Source organism: Telopea speciosissima, chromosome 11 (genome assembly GCF_018873765.1).
Source record: "Telopea speciosissima isolate NSW1024214 ecotype Mountain lineage chromosome 11, Tspe_v1, whole genome shotgun sequence".
Classification (NCBI taxonomy): domain Eukaryota; kingdom Viridiplantae; phylum Streptophyta; class Magnoliopsida; order Proteales; family Proteaceae; genus Telopea; species Telopea speciosissima.
This window is the reverse complement of record NC_057926.1, coordinates 41,762,321-41,781,109: the sequence shown is the minus strand read 5'-3', so window position 1 is coordinate 41,781,109 and position 18,789 is coordinate 41,762,321. Positions and strand designations below refer to the sequence as shown.

At 38.4% G+C, this 18,789-nt stretch overlaps 1 protein-coding gene across 3 annotated transcripts in view; it reads left to right on the top strand.

Annotated features, from left to right (window-relative positions):
* Positions 1 to 18,789, top strand: part of LOC122645836 (TATA-binding protein-associated factor BTAF1-like) — a 72,588-nt gene that overhangs the window by 29,467 nt on the left and 24,332 nt on the right. For 2 of the 3 annotated variants that reach the window (XM_043839220.1, XM_043839219.1), the window contains 8 exons: positions 8,727 to 8,835; positions 8,939 to 9,611; positions 9,835 to 9,967; positions 10,063 to 10,131; positions 11,883 to 12,094; positions 17,421 to 17,655; positions 18,029 to 18,202; positions 18,294 to 18,719. In XM_043839220.1, coding sequence (XP_043695155.1) covers positions 8,727 to 8,835; positions 8,939 to 9,611; positions 9,835 to 9,967; positions 10,063 to 10,131; positions 11,883 to 12,094; positions 17,421 to 17,655; positions 18,029 to 18,202; positions 18,294 to 18,719 — 2,031 coding nt within the window. The remainder of the gene's footprint in view (positions 1 to 8,726; positions 8,836 to 8,938; positions 9,612 to 9,834; positions 9,968 to 10,062; positions 10,132 to 11,882; positions 12,095 to 17,420; positions 17,656 to 18,028; positions 18,203 to 18,293; positions 18,720 to 18,789) is intronic. The other variant, XM_043839221.1, reaches the window with a different exon arrangement.

Sequence of the window (18,789 nt, the reverse complement as noted above, 5' to 3'; positions counted from 1 at the left end):
TCTGGGGACTATAATTTTTGTTCTGCAGAATATTCTACCATGCCAGAAATCTGTGGCTGAGAGAACCCTAAATGAGTCTCCCAAAAGTGGCCGTTGACCTATAGCATTGACTGTTTCAGGGGTTGGTACTGATCAAGTAATGGAACATTCAGGAAGTGATAGGGCTAGGTTCACTAAATAGCAAACGAACACCCAACCCACAAGTAGGATTAATAAGTCTGAGATACAGCAGTTGGATGAGACCTAAAATTAAGTCGACAGCAAGGCTATAACTGCATTAAACAGTAATATACCCCAAAAGAATGAACTCAATCCAATGGTTGGATTGGCAACCACAGCAGGCCTCAAAAAGCATCAAATTTAGTCCGCGCAAAGCCCTATTTACCCATATCCCGACGGCCTCTATAACAAGTGTTAGAGATGCCGTCGATCAATCAAAATTAAAATTGTCTAAACCTACAGTGAAGGCAACTTGCTGTCAAATTTAGAAACTATATGTAACTCCTAAGCCAAAGGGTAGAGTACCTCAAATTGACAGCAACAGTAGGTCTCAATTACATTATGATTAATGCAAAAGTCGACCTTGAACTAGGAAAACCAGCGGGAGATCGATTGCAGCCAGGATCAGCACAATAAGGATGAACAAATTGAATAACTGAAACTTATTTTTTTTCCTGTTCTCATATGAAAGAAGAACATAGAAAAGGATAAGAAGAAGCAGAAGAGGATATAGAGAAGATAGAAGAAGGGGGTAGGGGATGGCTTTCTTAGCCTGGGCCTCTCACCTACAGCTATCCCAGCTGTTGAAACACAAAAGGAATAGCCCCGTCGCTCTTTCTCGGATTCTCAACGACCTAAAAAAGGAGTCTAAAGGAGGAATGAGTAAATATCTTTAACAAAAAAAGATATATATATATATATAGATATATATATGTATATCTTTTTTGTATATTTCTTTTATCTTTCGGGCGAGTCTTTCATTGATTAACTAACCTCCTCTCCTTCCAGTGTAAGAGTAAGGGGCATAGATTCCAATGGCTGTTTTGCCACTCACTCTTACTCAAGGTTTAAAGTATCGATATTGGGTATCGTATTGGTTGGGTGATTTTAAGAGACGTATCGTATCGTATCGTTTCAGAGATACGTATCGAACAATACAAATACACATAGAAATGGTCAAGATAAACATGGAAATACACTTTTGGAACAAAAAACAATATAAATAAGGAATATATAATAAGTGTCATGCATAAAACCTAAAATGGTGAATAATGTATAACCAAACAAGGGCATTAAATTGAAATTGTTATAAAAGATGAAGTTTCTCACATGTTGTAATCGTCTACAACCATGAAGAGTATTGGATGATGCAAAGGATGATGTTGTAGCGCTCCTTGATTCGTTTTTTAGTTTAAAAGTGTGAAAAACCAAGATTAAATGCAAGATTTTAGACTCTTGGTTGAGAGTTTTCCTTCATTTTTTCGTTAGATTAGGAATTGTATAGAGTCTGTGAGTGAAAATGGCTTTTTTATGGAATGTATCGATGGTATCGGTACGAATCGGTGCGTATCGGTATGTATCGGTACGTATCGGTGATGTATCGAGCCATATTGGCCGATACGTATCGATACATATTAAACCACCCACTGAACCCTTTACTAGATGTATCGATACGTATCGGTCGTATTGGTCAATACAGTTCGATACATTTGAGACAGTTCAATTTTTTTTAAAAAGGAGACGTATCAGTATGTATCGTATTGGTATTGACCGATACCGATACGTATCGGTCCATATCATATCGTAACGGTCGATACTTTAAACCATGCTCTTACTACTAGTCGATAGCAAGTAATAAACCTTGCTAGTCGTCCTACGGAAAAAGTGATTAGTAGCTGAGACAAGAAAAGGAATAGGAACATATTTCATAGACGTCCCTTCATTGTCAACGGGGTAGCTTTGCCATTGGATTGTTGTTCATATTCTCCCATAAACGATGGCAACATGGCCTCAAAATTCTATTATTCAATTCTGATTCAAGTACAACTGATGGGGCCTATTAATAGCTTGGCCTAAGCTTCACAAAATAGAAAGTAACGAAAAAGGAAACTACTATAAGCCTCTTACAAGAGAATATTGAGGCTTGTACACCAAGTAATCTAAGACTTGACTTAGTAAACTGAAATAAAATTTGAAAGTAAACAAAACATAGAAACTTGAGTAAACAGCAACTAACTTAATCAGCAAAAAAATCTGCCTTGTCTTGCTATATTCAGTGGGGCCCACAAAATCTGAAATATTTGCTTGGATTTCCTTCTCCATACAAGGCTTATGGACCCACCACGTGAATATTAACTTGTTTTTTTTTTGAAAGTCTGTTTTGTCTTGTTCTTCATGCTTCTCTTTGTGCTTGGGTTGCCTTAGGCGATGCTCCATCGAACCAACAGAAACTTGTCACATCATCAGACCAGGATGCCTCTCACAGCAGTCTAATCCACAACCTTGCTGGGCTGGTTTTGGGGCTTGTTCCTGCGGGTACATATGGACTTGTGATCTACATCAATGATTCCCATAAAATATCTCTCCAACCAATGACTAAAACAGAAGTTACAGATCAAAGCCCAAAATAGAAACCAATGGCCGAGTAAGCTAACTGTAACAGCCGATTGACACCACAGATGGAACCCAAACTCCTATCGAGAGAAGGGGCTATGACACTCAGTAACATTTCAGAAAACCAATCACAACTGATGGCTGGATGTAATGCAACGACTCATGGACAAAATTAGCAACTATGGGGTGAAATAGCAAGCAGTCACTAGGAAAACCAACCAACAGTTGTGTCTGAAACAACTGTCAAAGGAAGACTCTAGGAAGGGTAAAACACTCCCAAAGTGAGGCCTGCAACTTGCTGTAACAGGATGCCATCGGATGGTGCTGCAGGGTTGTATGTGAGTCTTCTAAACCAGATCCTGTTGGGAATCGATGGAGCAGCCTTATATGCATCAAACAGCAACAATAATAGTAGTTGAAGGTTGGTATCTCCCAGTTGAATACTTGTTGCAGGTTTGATAAAGTAGGAACTAGAGAGATGAAAGTTAGAAGAGTAAGGGGGAAGAAGAAGAGGGATATGACCAATGTCTCTCACCGATGGCCTTGGTCAGTCTCTCACTAACCTAATAGCCTTCTCATCTCTCACTCCATCTCACAGCATTTATGGCTATCTAACCAAGTTTCATTCATCAATAAATCGTGGGTTGGAGCTCCAAGGCTCTTACAATTATATAGAGTGCAGGTAGCAACAACAACAGCTCAGCCTTATCTCAAACTAATGGGGTCAACTAATATAGAGTGCTGGTAGCACTAAAAACAAAATATGGATAGTACTAAAGGAGTCTCACACATGGCCATGCATGGTGGAACCTTGTACAATGTCTTTTTAATAAAAAACGAAAGAAATAACTGAAATCTAAGTAGTATCTAAATAAAACTCAAGTTAGAAACTTCATGTGGTACTCCCATGATTCTGGTTTTGGGTGAACCAGCTTACACCCAGACCATGGGCTTGGTCTATGGAATTAAATCTCGGTCGAAATTGCAAGTTTCGACTGAGATATCTCGGTTTCACAAAAAACCGAGACAAGATGGTCATCGACTTTAAAAAGTTTCATGTTTCGACCTGAACACCTATATAAGTGTCACTTATTCCCATCGAAACTTGAGGAAAACTGGTTGGAAACCAGGATAGACACTTATTTATGCCAGAAACCAGGACAAACACTTATTTATGCATAATATCATTTATGTTCATGAAATAATATTTGTTATTTCATTTACTTAAGATGTTATCCATAAATTAGCAAATACCCCCTATTTGAATCTAATAAAATAGTTACAAAATCAAATTCTGAAAGGATAAAAAGTCAACTCCTCCAGTTCAAGAACAAAAACTGGATTTTCGGCGGTGGTTGAAATTTTCAACTTTCTAATGTTGCGGACTTTCTCAAATCTTAGTATGGTAAAACATTGCTAAAAACCAAAAGTGCAGATAAATAGTCATTTGTTTTGATATCTAAACAAATATTTTCATTGAGCAATTTGATGACATTCACAAATTGAGTATTTTCCAAAACCGAAAATTGCTTCTTAAATGATTTTTTAATTTTCTTAAAATTTAAAACAAATGCTAATGTATATATATATGTACCGGTAACATAACTCCAAGATTAAATATTTACCTAACATAAATCAGATTTAAGCAATCTTGGATTTTTGGAAAGCTTTGTAAAAATCGCTTTAATCTATGACAATATTTGTTTAGATATCAAATCAAATGACTATTTTCACTTGCTTTTTAGTTTTTAGCAATGTTTTACCATATTAAGATTTATAAAATTTTTAGATTTGAGAAAAACCCGATTTATAATAGGGTGTTTGCTTATTTATGAATAATATCTTAAGTATATGAAATAACAAATATAAAATCATTTACTTAAATTGTATTTGGCATAAATAAGTGTCTGTCCTGGTTTCCAGCCGATGTCCAAGAACAATATACACTATCAAACTTGGGTAAAAAACCACAGATACCATTTTGAGTGTTTTGTTTGTGTGAAAATAGTTCATACATTGTGTTTAGAATGTCAAAAATAGGCTGCATACAAAAAATCAGATAAAAAAAAGCATTTCTGGGCCTCGAAACAATGAACTCGAATTGGCTGGATAAAAATCACAGGTTTCGACCATATCTCGATTTTTGACTGGTCGAAACCTGAGTTTAGAACATTGGCTTGGTTTGGGCTGGTCTTTCCCAAAAGACCAGTTGAAGAACAATGGACCTGGTTCTTCTTGGGCTTGCGATATTACTGTTTTCCGTAGTAGTCCTCTACATCAGAAAGTCAAGGAGAAGAGGAGGTGAGGTTTGAAACTTAACTCCCATTCACACAAATGGAAGAAGGTGAGGTTTCTTCAGACCCCGAAAGAGAGCAATGATGAGGCAGAACGCTTTGAAAAGCTGAAGAAAGGTCAATTCAAATATGTAAACAATCGGGCATAATCTTTGTGTCAGGTCAAGGATTTATGAAAAATTACTTTTGACATGCAGAAATAAAATATAGGCCTGGTAGTTAGAATACCAGAACTACCCATTGCTAATACATCATCTTGAAATTTTAGAGTAGTTCTGGCCTTCTGGGCATGTTACCATAGAATATGATTGAGTCGACATCCATAACACTAAGAGAGAAGTTGAACTGGTGTGGGGATGGACCCTGTGCAATCATCAAATTGAACTTCTAGATCTGGTTCTTTTCATGCTTCTCATACCAGGTAGCTTGTAACAGGCACGTCTCTCTTGCTAACTTGGTGTTGATCAAGCAATACTAGAGATAGATGGTTTGATTACTGGCCTTGGCCTTGATTGGGTAAAGAGGCTGGATTTTGGAGGGTGGTTCCATATGCCAGTGTATCATGTCCTTCAACCTATATTAGTTACTGTGCACATAATTGAAATATTGACGTCAAATAAGTTGTTCATTCTAATGTCCATGCATTTTCATGGACAAACAAACCCTAAAGTGATCAAGATGTAATTATATGGACATAATGAAGCCAATTTGGCCTATTTTTTTTTTTCTTGGTAAAATGGTTTTTAGGAAAGTTGGGGTTAAGATTGAAGTGAAAATGCTTCCATCTTGCAAAACTCTGACATACTTTTATAGTATAATGTTAATCTCATGTAAAAGCACTCAAAATTTTCATTTAAATATGCTCTAATCTAGCAACAAAGTTGAACCAAAATGATCAGTTTTGGGGACCTACCTCTTTCTTGAAGTTTCAACCCAAATGTGTGTAAAGATTTTTGAATCTCTTTTCAATTTTGTCGTGGGAATGAGTTTGGGAGAGGTTTCAATCTCCAAAAAAAAATGTAAGTTCTTGAATAAATTCAAAGCGTCTAGAACGATTTCAATTTTCGATTATTTCAAATCATTTCCCCAATTTTGACTTTTTATACTCGAAATTGGGTGTTTTATATGAAGGAATGAAACATTTTGATAATTTCGGATGAAATTTTGTTGTTTCAATAATTTTCAAATTCATTACCAAAGAGAAAGAGAAATACAACAGCCCTCAAATTAGGAGGGAGGGGAGAAGAAAAAGGGGAAAATACATAATAGGCAATGACTCAGAGAGAGGAGTCAGAAGCTCGAAGAAAGATAGAGGTAAGCCCCTAGGAAGCAACGATGAGCCTGTTCCTTGGGGTATCAATACAAGTGGAGGGGGGAGACGAGCTAAGTTTGGCTTTAATCTCAAAGAAAATGGAATCCCAAATCTGCTGATGAGAGCGGGATTTGGTCGTCCATTTCCTGAGGTTGCGTTCCATCCAAATATGATTGATGACAGCACAAAAAGCCAGCTTTCCGACCCTGTCACAAAGGGAGTAGCCATCAAAAGTCATATCAACCCAAACCCATTCTCTATCAAAAGGAAGAATCCTACGGTTTCTTGGCCAGCATTTAGCGAGGATGCCTTTCCATATAGCGGATGAGAAAGGACAAGTAAAGAAAAGATGGTTTGAATCCTCAACCGCATTCCAACAAAGATCACAGCTTGGGGAGACCGCAATATGCCGGTGCCGAAGGAAGGACTACGTTGGAAGACAATCTGAAAAAACTCTCCATGTCGTAAAGCAATGGCGGGGGATGTGGTGCTTGAACCAAACCAGATTCCTCCAAGGGGCCAGAGGGTTGTGGGAGCGGATATGATCCCAAGCGGCTTTGGAACTGAAGGAGCCCGAAGAATTCTGCAGCTAAGTAACACAATCATCTCTATTATGGGGTCTCCTAGAGATAGAAGGCAAGATATTCCAAATGTTATTGAGCGCGGGGCTGGAGGAGGACGGGGCAGACCAGCCACTCGGATCAAGAATATCAGCCACCAAAGATGTACGAGAGAGACCAGAACCATAGATAGTTCTAGAGCTGACTTGATGAAGAAGAATTCCCAAAGGGTGCCAATGATCAAGCCAAAGCAAGGTGGATGCTCCATCGCCAATGCAAGAGTGGGTAGCTCCTTGAACAGAAGAGCGATTAGATAGGATCTTGTGCCAAACCTAAGAAGCATCTGAAGAGGCTGAGACTGTCCAAATTGAATTGGATCGGAGGAGGCCTGAGTAAATCCAATCCACCCAAATGCTCCTTTGTCTAGAAGAAATCTTCCATATCAGCTTGATTATGCCAGCAGAGTTCACCTCCTTTATCCTTCTGATGCCCAAACGTCCTCCTTCTAGTGGAAGACAAACTGAGGCCCAACTAATGGGCCGGAGAAATCTTGTAGAATCAGAACCTTTTCAAAGGAAGGAGGACATAAGGGATTCCAGAGACTTGATGGTGGAGTGAGGAAGCCCATAGATCCCAGACCAATAAATGTAGCAAGATTGCAAAACTGATTTGATGAGTACCAATCGCCCCGCGAATGAAAGAAGTTTGCCTTTCCAAAGTTGAAGCCTTTTCTTGATGAGATCAAGCATTGGAGTGCAGTGATGAGCGGAGAGCCTGGCCGGGATCAAAGGCAAACCCAAATATTTAACCGAAAGCTGACCAGCAGGGAACCCGCATTTTCCTATCAGAGCCTCTTTTTCCAATTCGGTGACTCCAGCAAGGAAGAGGAGAGACTTTGTTGGGTTGATCCCAGATCAATAATTTTGTTTCTCTTGTTTCAACAAAATATTGTAGTCGTTAAATTTCCCATATTCTTTCTTTGAGGTCTTAGGAAATTAAACTATTTCACAAAATTTTGACCATTTCGATTGTAATTTGAAATTTTGAATAGAGGTAATGTAATGTCAAGGCCAGATTTGGTGTGATTTCCATTTCAATTTCAGATTGATTTCATGAAATAGTCAAAGAATAGATTTATGGTCAAGAAACTGAAATTGTTTTGGTTGCATCAATCTGAAATATTTCAAGAATGAGAAATCTGTTTGGTAGTTCAATTTTTGAGAATAAATTCTCTATATTTCTTCGGGAGAGAGTGGTGGCGGCGGGGCCGAGAAGGGGTGGTGGTCGTGGGGTGGTGATGATGGCAAGGCGGTTGTGGTGGTGGTGGCGGTGGCAGTGGTGGTGGGTTGGTGGTGAGATCATTAGTAGAAGAAGAAGGGTGGTGTTCTATTTTTAACATGAAATTACTACTTTGCGGTGGTGATGGCATGGTGGTGGTGAGATCATTATGAGAAGAAGGGTGGTGTTTTATTTTTAACATGAGATTACTACTTTGCCTATGAAATTAACTGTGTGCTCATTAAAGAGCAAGAGTGAAATCAATTTCAATTTCAAAATTGAAACAACTCTTCAGCTATTTTAGAATTTCTATTCCATCTGATTTCTATTTCACTGAAATAAGGTGCAAAAATCAAACCAAACAATTTCCAAAATAGAAATCACCCCATGAAATTGAAATGGAAATCATACCAAATCAGGCCTCAATTGGTATATTGTACTTATGATTACATGTCGTCATGTTTTATGAACTTCATTTCTATGTGGTGATAGATGTATTCCTCTCCTTTTTGTTTCCATGGAGTTTGTTTCTGCGTATATGTGCAATTTTTATTTCTTTATTATTATTATTTTTTTTAGGGCGGGGGGGGGGGGGGTTATCTTATGCACATGTCCGATTCAATGGCACTTGAATCAAAAGTATTTTGTCTAAAGCATCACTCTTTACAGGCATTTATGGATGCTCCTCTAGATGAAGATGGCTTTGAGAATGATGGAGATGGGCGGTGGCCTTTCCATAATCTTGTTGAACAACTTATCCTTGATATGTTTGATCCCAGTAAGTGTCTTCCTCATTTATCTTGGTTTTGTAGTTCCTCTGGTTTGTTATCAAACAATGGTACTTTTCTGATCAAACTTGCTTTTATTCTTCTAATACCCAGGTTGGGAGGTGCGCCATGGAAGTATCATGGCTCTAAGAGAAATTTTAACACATCAAGGTTCTTCTGCTGGAGTATCTTTGCCTGACTTGTGCTCAAAAAATGTGTGGCCAGTTGATTTTGAAGATAAAATTGATTTGAGCAATACAAAGAGAGAACAGGAAATTGATTTGGGCAATACAAAGAGAGAACAGGAAATTGATTTGGGTTATACAAAGAGAGAACGGGAAATTGATTTGAATATACAAGTGGGATTGGAGGAGTCTGAGCCAAGCCTAAAAAGACAAAAGACTGAAGATGTATTATGTGAGGCGATCAGCATAATGTCCTCTGTGAACAAGGATGTTGACCTTGATGCTTGTGTAAAGGTTAAAGATGGTGTGTGGAGATCCATCCCTGGGCATATAAATGGTGGATTTGACATCGGTCTTGTTAAGATGGAGCAGGAGGCTTGTGTTGATGAGCCTCAATATCAGCACAATGAAGGTGGTGGTGTGGCAGAAAATAGTTCTTTTGAGGATAATAGTTCCATTAAAACATTGAACATTCTTAAAGATCTCCCTGAAAGTTGCAAATTGATGAAACTGGTCAAACTGACAAGACATTCGTGGATTAAAAATCTGGGATTCCTTCAAGATTGTGCCATTCGTTTCTTGTGTGTATTGTCATTAGACCGGTATGCCTTTCTGCTTCTTTTCATACTTAGATGATCATTGTTTATCAGTCCAGTGACTCTAGATAGACAGAGGGAGCTAAACAATTCGTAAGAATTTAATATCATTCCTCTTATTTGAATCATTTATCTTTATTATTCTGCATTTTTTACTATTTGTGTGCTTCCATTTTTTTGAATAAACTTTTGCATTTGATTGACCCTTGTTCTGTTTTGTTTGTTTCAGTTTTGGTGATTATGTTTCTGACCAGGTTGTTGCACCAGTGCGTGAAACGTGTGCACAAGCACTTGGTGCTGCGCTCAAGTACATGCATCCTTCATTAGTCCATGAGACGCTGAACATCTTGCTGCAGATGCAGGTAACTGTTTTGTGGATATGTTCATTCCTTTTCCTGTGGTACTGTTATTTAATTGCAGTACCTTAATGTTTTAAAAGTTCTGCTTATTCTTTCAGTGTAGACCAGAATGGGAAATACGTCATGGAAGCCTTTTGGGTATCAAGTATCTGGTTGCCGTGCGACGGGTAAGATTTGTCTTATATTCACTACTTTTTGTTAATTTCATAACTGTTTTTGTACTCAGTTTGACCTAACTTGCATCTTGGGAATGCATGTATTTGTTTGAGAAAAGCGTGGAAGGAGATGGGATTGTGTTAATTATTATTTTCCTTTGATCATTGGGGTATAATTACATTGTGGTCCTTGTGATCTAAGTTCCAAATTCTTGTTTGTTTTTCCTTGTTCAGTATTGAATAATGGACCTATTGGCTTTTGCTTCTTTCTTTTTTCAGTGGGTTATAGAAATGAGATTCTTCTAAGTATGGTTTCTCTTTGTCCATGTTTATCAATCTAGTTTGTCCTGTAGAATATCGTTTTGTTTTTTGGGTTGCAAATTCACTTGAAAGAAATAACATTGACCATGTGTGTTGGGGTTTCATTTCCCTAAATTCTGCAAAATTGGGCACCAAACCCAAAAGGGGAAGGGAAAAGGGGAAAACAAATCCTTTGCTTTTATTGCCACTCTCCAGGCATTTTCTGCATGATTTTCAATAGTTTGCAATTTATCTAGGCAATAATAACTGCTTGAAGCAATACCCAGATTTTCCACTCTTGGTGCCTAGAATTTATATGTTAGTAACCATTTTAGCTCTGAAAAATTTGTTTACCCTCATCTTATGCATATAGTGAAATCCAACAATGAAATCCAATAAACCCTAACTCTTGTTCAGGATTTAGGCATACCGAACTGCTGAATTTAGGGCAGAATTATGGTTCAAACTGATGTGCTAAATATGTTATAACAGAATATGATGTTAATATATTAATTAATAGGGTGATGGAAATAACTGGAAAATTCTGGAAAGTAAGGGTGCCATTTGACAACACTTTGTTTCGTGAGTGTTTCTGAGCTATAAGTTTTGTGTCTCTATTTTTTATTTCTTATTTTTTAAATTTCTGTTCTCGGGGAATACTTCTGCGGGGTAGGAATGTGTTTGGTAACATAGCGTAAGAAGTGTTTTTGAATAAAAAGAGTGGTGGAGGGCTGGTGAGAGAAACGGAAAGCTATCTGAGATGGAGCTAAAAGTTGCAGGGGAGAGAGGAAATCACATAATCACACTCATGTTTAGCAACCCAAGCACTTTTCATATTTTCAAATCTGTCTCTTTCGTTGGTTACATCACTTTCATGTAAATATATAAAGAGGAAAACAAAGACTCTTTATATAAACCATTAGCAAACTCTATCTCTGTATCTTCTATTCCTACGTAACTCATTCAGAACAAATGACAGACTGCATAAACCACTAGTATGACAATGTTTCTATTCTAAATTAGTATTTCTGAGTCTGAAATACTTTTTTTTTTTTTTGTGTGTGTTTCTATCAATTTGGAATACTCCTGAGTAAAAAAAAAAATGGTGTATGGGAAATTGGAAAAAAATATTTCTGCCACTAAAAAAGGACAGAAACATGTAGGAGATGCAAATTAACAGAAGTTGTGGTGACCTGTTTGGCTTTTCTTCCTTTGTCCTGGTGACACAAACACACATAAATCAGTGGCCTAGGGATTGTTTGTTTGTATGTTGCTCATCTACTATAGCTTGAGATTTCATTCTTTTTTTTTTTGTTATTTTCTTTGAATCTGATATATTCTGTAAATTTCTTCTCAAATATGATGTGGAGTGTAAACAACTTCCTTGGCATCCCTTACTGTTATTTAATTCTGGCTCTATGCTTTCTGCTAAATTGTCTTCCCACCTTCTCCCTCCTGAACAGGAAATGCTTCACGATTTGCTTGGGTGTGTTCTCCCTGCCTGTAAAGCAGGGTTAGAGGATCCAGATGATGATGTTAGGGCAGTTGCTGCTGAAGCTCTGATACCTGCTGCAACTGCTATAGTTTCTCTAAATGACGAAATATTGCATTTCATTGTTGTGTTGCTTTGGGATATCTTGCTTGATCTGGATGACCTAAGTCCATCCACTAGCAGGTACATGTCTTCACTGATCGGGTTTTATAACCCTCAATTGCCTGGAACTCTCTCTCTCTCTCTCTCTCTCTCTCTATCTATCTATATATATATATATACATATATCAATTTGTTTGAATTGCAAAAGGTCTGACGCATAGCCGACAAAGGAAGGCCTTTGTATATGGCCCACCTATTTTTTGCCACGTGGAAGGATGATGGGAATTCCAGCTGTTGGATAGGTAAGGCTTCGTCAGGATTAGCCATGTGTCACATTTCAGAGTCAAATACAATCATATACCCTCCCATGTGTAGTCCTGGATTTTCAAAGCATTATTCTGCTATTTGGCCAAATTTTTTAGGTTGAAAAAATTGACTTGTGAATAGGGGGACCTTGGGGATTACTGTCCACAAAAATTGGGCCATACAGAAAGGTCTTTTTCTTTGGGTTGTGCTGGAAGCAACTATTAAATTTTATGTAGCCATTTATATAAACTATAATGTATAGTTAGATAGAAGCATAACATATTAGTCTCTCTTTTAGGTGTAGCTGTTGATGTACTTTGTTGTTGAGTATGCAGCTGGTATTCATAAATTTACTTTTTCTTAATTGCTGGTTAAAAGAAACCCTTTGAAATCATGGATTTAGGAATCGGTGCAATCGGCCGATGCCGATACCGGATCGGTAGTACAAAAGTTTGGGGGGCAAAATAGTAAGAAAAGGTATTGGAATCTTGGGGGGCTAAATCGTCTGATCTGGCAGATCCGTATCGGAATCAGTATCGGTATTGGTGACGACCGATACTGGTGCTGATACCGTGAACTAAATCCCTGTTTATGATCGTACCGTTTTCTTAGAAATTTAAAAGATTTATTTATGTTTTGGGATAGTTATCATAAGCTTGATGGATGATTAGTGTAACTACATGATATAATTAAATGGGAGTGGGTTTTATGGATTAGCCTGTCCATAGGGTATCTATGGATGGTCCACCTAGTTGCGCCACATGGAAAATTAGATGGGGCTGAAATCTTGTGCACAGATTGATCCATAGATCCCCTGCTCATATGTCAATATCTATTCAAACAGAGTTGGCCAAGTGGCAAAATAAGCTTTGAAAAATTGACTGCTAACAATTGAGGATTACAAAGATGGTGCATGCTAATCGTGGATGGCTTAAAAAATACTATGGAAGATGCCAAGAGTGAGAGGGTATGTGATTGAATTTAGAGCCTGAAACTTGGCATGTGGTCAATCAAGAATGTCAACTAGGTATCCAATGGTTGAAAGTACCTCATCACCCTTCCTATGTGGCCAACTAAGAGGTCCATCTAGTCATCTACAGATACCCTTAGGGACAAGCCTGTCTATAAAACCTTTATAATCCAAAAGTATTAACAGTATATAAGTTATTATTGGTTTAGTAGTAGTGAGAAATTATGGTTAGTTGGTTACTTCTCTCCCCATTGAGGTTTGATAACCTGGTGGTTTTGGTGAGATAACCAAGGTATCCAGTGGGTCTCGTCAAGGGGATGAACAAGAAAGAGGTAGCTAATGGAGACCAGTCAGGTGATAACCAGTCCACAAGAGGGATGCAAACTTCAGCTCTAACAACAGTAAATATTTCGATTGGTTCTTAGATTTGCAGGAAATTTAAGTAACTTAAAAAAAAATCAAAGAAGGCAAGAAGAACATAGGGTACTGTCTCAGATTGAGTCTCTCTGGTGTAGGTCGAAATATGAAAAAGAGGCCAAAACACTGTTCACGTGAACGTGTCACAGCCCCTTATTTTTTTTTGGGTGAATAGAAAAATTCATTACCAAAGAGAAGAAAGAATACAGCAGCTCCCTTAGGGAGCAAAGAAGAACAAAAAAGAACTCGAATCCTCAAGAGGAGGATCGGAGAGAGGTAGAGGAGAGGCCCCAAGAGACAACAATATGCCTGTTCCTTGGGGTGTCATTACAAAAAGAGGGGGGAGCCAAAGAAAGTTTTGCATTAATCTCGAAAGAAATGGCATCCCAAATCTGCTGATGAGTTCGCGATTTGGAGGTCCATTTCCTTAGATTACGCTCCATCCAGATGTGGTTGATCGTGGCACAAAAAATTAGCTTTCCAACAGTGTCACAAATAGAGGAACCGGCAAAGGTCATGTCAATCCAGAGCCACTCTCGACTGAAAGAAAGAATTCTTCTCGGTGAAGGCCAGCAAGTTGCTAAAGCACCCTTCCAGACAGCCGAAGAGAAAGGACACGCGAAGAAAAGATACTCAATGTCTTCAGAGTTGTTCCAGCAAAGGCAGCAAGAGGAAGGGGCTTGTATGTGGCGGTGACGGAGGAAGGACTGCGTTGGAAGGCAGTAAGAGAGAGCTCTCCAGTCCGTGAAGCAGTGGCGGGGGATGTGGTACTTGAACCAAAGCAGATTTCTCCAAGGAGCCCAGGCACTTTTGGAGCGGATATGGTCCCAGGCAGCTTTAGCACTAAAGCAGCCAGAGGAGGAGTGGACCCAAAAAACAGAATCGCCTCTCCCTTGGGGATTTCTAGGGATAGAGGGGAGGGCCGCCCAAATACTGATAAGCGACTGGCGGGAGGAAGGCTACGGAATTCAACCATTGCTGCCAAGGATATTTTCAACTTTGGAATGTCTAGTGATGCCCGATCTGTAAAAGTCTTTGGAAGAAACCCTGTGGAGAAGAATGCCCAAAGGATGCCAATAATCTAGCCAGAAGGAGGTAGATGAGAATATTATTAGAAGATGCTTGGTGGGGACCACATAAGAATCCAAGCTTTGACAAGAAAGACGATCGCTGCTAGAAGACTTGAAGATCTGATTTTATATTGTTACTATTCTCTTAGTAGTACTTAGTTACTAAATCTACTAGTTTCTATTTTGGTTATTCTTGCATGTGGCTGAACTGTAAAGCCTAGTAGTTTCTAATTTTAGTTACCTTTTATGTAGTTAGGTTTTAGTAGTATCTATTTCCCTACTTTATATTTTCAGTTAGTTTCTATTTTAGAAAGAGTCTATTTTTATTGTATGCTTGCCTAAGCTATTAATAGTCCCCCTATTGTAAGGAAGGGGCAGGTTTTGGACAATAGAATTTTCAGGCCATGTTGCCACCAATTATGGGAGTAAATCCTTGTTTCACCAGCTGGGATAGCTGTGGATGAGAGGACCCAGGCTGATGAAGCCATTCCCCTACCCCTACCCCCTTCTTCTTCTGTCTTCTTCTCCTCCCTTCCCTAATTCTTTCTTCGCCTGCCCTTTCACCTCCCCCATCTGGAAAAAAGCCCTTTCATCGATCTGGCCTCGTAGCAGGAGGATCCTAGTCTTTGACCATGAATGGCTTTGGTTGATCAGGACTTTCCCTGAGAACTTTATTTGTGACACTATTGGGAAGCTTGTTTTTGGCGCTGCTATTCACCATATTTGGTTGGAAAGGAACCTCAGGAGATGGACTTCCAACTCTAGATCTTATGATGTGATTTGGAAAGCCATCTCCTTCGATGTGTCCTCCAAACTCAACTGCATCCGTCATAGGCACTTGTTGGACACCCCTAGGAACAGGCATATTATGGTTTGTTGGGGTCTTGATGTACATCTTTTGCGGTCTTCCACCTTTGCGTAGGTCCGGTTGGCCACCCCCCTTCTATCTCCTTGTATATTGGCTCTCTTTTCCCTCCCCCCCCCCCTGGGGTTCGGTAATATACTTATTTACCAGAAAAAAAAAAAAAACACTGCTGTGCTATTTTTTGTGACTACAACTAATCACTGTAAGAGTATACTTTGAAAACCTGAATCAAGCCTCTATCAAGTTCTTTTTAGTTGCTGCTGTTATACAACTTGAGGAGGCTCTAGAACACCTGCAAATCTGAGTTTTCTTGCAGCAACTTCAAGCTCTCTGATCTCCAGATCCATCCATCAGTTGTTGATGATATTTGGAGGCTGAAGTATCCTCAATGAACCTTTCCTTCGATGGTAAATTGAGTCCAATCCAATGGTCAGGTTTGATTATATCTGTGAGTTTCTAGATCTGAACTTAACCTTCTAATTCTGAGATCTGTTGATATCTCAGCATCTACCCATCACTTGTGGCTGAGATATTGAAGGTTCATTCAACCCAATAAGACCTACCTTAGATTGGTTCCCCAGCTCGATCTGAGTTTCTGAGTTACTAAATCTGCTGCTGGTTATTTTCTGGTTAATCTCAGTCTTATTTTGTCCGCTTCTGTTGCTGTTATCTTTGTTGTAGCCAACTGATATGGTTATATAATGATCCTACTGTAGAGTGGTTCTTAGTTGAACCCCATCTACATTACTCTCACCCACGACCTCTCACCGTATTTTGGTCTCTCTCCCTCTCTCTCCTTCATGTTGAATATTCTATTAAATATCAAAATTTTAAACTAATCAATAGTATAAATTAGTGACAATAACATTATAATTATAAAAATAAAAAATTTTAATGAACTGTACCGGGCCTGCACTACAGTGCAGCACCAGCGGTATTATCTGCCACTGGGATGTCAGGTGGGGCCCAATTTTTTGTTGCTGGTGGCCCCACTCTCTATGTATATGGCAAGTTTGAGTCCAATACGACTCTTTCATGTGTTAAAATAGAGAAAATTGCTGGAGAAACACAACTTAGAGCTGTTTTCAACCACTGAAAAAATTTGAGGGAAGGGGTTCAATAATCAATGCAATGGGGATCCTATGATTGAATTAGGCTACAAAATTTACACATTACTGTTATAGCCTTATAGGGTCCACTCTTCCCATTGTGTGTGTTGGATTTGCCTAGCTGGTATGCCATGTGGCAAAAACAAGGTGCTAAATTAATCTTTTTTTATTATTTTTATATGTACTTAATCTATGGGGGGGGGGGGGAGGGGGGGAAACATGAGAACCAAGAGGCTTGAACCCAAGATCTCCTGGTAGGGTGGGCTTTTACGCTCCACACTTCTTCTACTTATCCCAGTCCCAAAACAATCACTTACTCTGATTGGTTTCCTCTTCCCTTTTTTTTTTTTTTTCCTGTTACTTCTTTTATTACCTTCCAGCTTGTTATGCTATCTATCCTAGTAACATACCAACTATGTGAGGTTCTTGTTATATGTTTTCTCCCTCTGAAAATTCCCTGGTGATCAACATTGGGATTTTGACCTGTTGGGATTTGTAATAGTGTGTGTTTGAAATTGGTCTGTATATGTTTTAATTTAGATAAATTCATATAAGATTATACAAGTTATATTTTGTTTGATCCTTGTTTCTTCGTCACTAAATATATGCTTAAGTATTTGGTCTGTTTTGTAGAAAATTTGTCTTGTAATGTTTGTCTTTCGTATTGCAGTGTCATGAACTTATTGGCAGAAATCTATTCCCAGGAAGAAATGATTCCTAAGATGTTTGGTACGGTGAAAGAAAAAGAAGGGTTTGATCTTAATGAATTAGTTCAGATTGATGAGCATGGGGCAGGGCTCAAGTCTGAGGAGAATCCTTATATTTTATCTACTCTGGCACCAAGATTGTGGCCATTTATGAGGCATAGTATTACATCAGTTCGTCATTCAGCCATACGTACTTTGGTAAGCAAATTTCTTTTAATAATTGTCATTAGGTGCTTGTTTATATACATGCATCCATTTTGGTTTCTACAAAAACTACCTTGTAATTCTTCATTCTTTGGTGCTTTCCTTGTAATACATAATTACTATCTTCTTCTCAGTGTTGCTCATACTAATGCTTTTCTGTCATTTCTCTCTTTTACCCTTTTGTCTGTCCATCTCTCTCTCTCTCTCTCTCTATCTCTATATATATATATATATATATATATATATATATATATATATATATATATGTATATTCCTATCTACCTGTAAATTGCATTGCACAAGATTGTGCATTTCTATATTGACTTTCATATTTTATTGTTGGATCACTGATAAAGTTCTTATGTAGGAGCGTCTGCTTGAAGCGGGATGTAGAAGGAGCTCTTCTGAGTCAAAACCTAGTTGTTTTTGGCCTTCTTTTATTTTGGGTGATACTCTTAGGATTGTTTTTCAGAATCTTCTCCTTGAATCAAATGAACAAATTCTGCAATGTTCAGAGAGGGTTTGGAGTCTCCTACTACAGGTTTTTTTTTTTGTCAAACATGCATTCTTTTTCGTAAGCCTGACAAAAATTTCCTATTATTTCATATTCTTATGTTCTTGGTTCATTCCAGTGTCCAGAGCAGGATTTGGAAACGGCTGCTAGATCATATTTCTCTTCCTGGATAGAACTTGCTACAACTCCATATGGTTCACCCTTGGATGCTATAAAAATGTTTTGGCCAGTAACCCTTCCTCGTAAAAGTCACTTTAAAGCTGCCGCTAAGATGAGAGCGGCAAAGCTAGACAATGATTGCAGTATAAACTTTGGCTTTGATTCTGCAAAAGGAGCTTCTTCACTAGAAAAAAATGGAGATGTGTCTACAAACTTTGTTAAGATAATTGTTGGTGCAGATGGTCAGAAGTCTGTCACTCATACACGAGTAGTTACTGCTTCAGCTTTGGGTATTCTAGCTTCTAAGTTACCTGAAGAGTCTTTACAGTTTGTCATTGATCCATTATGGAGCAACCTTACCTCCTTGTCTGGGGTCCAGAGACAGGTAAAATCTTTTATTTTTGTTTAATTGTTCCTAGCTCCTAAGAAATAAAAATTTTCATTCTTTTTATTCT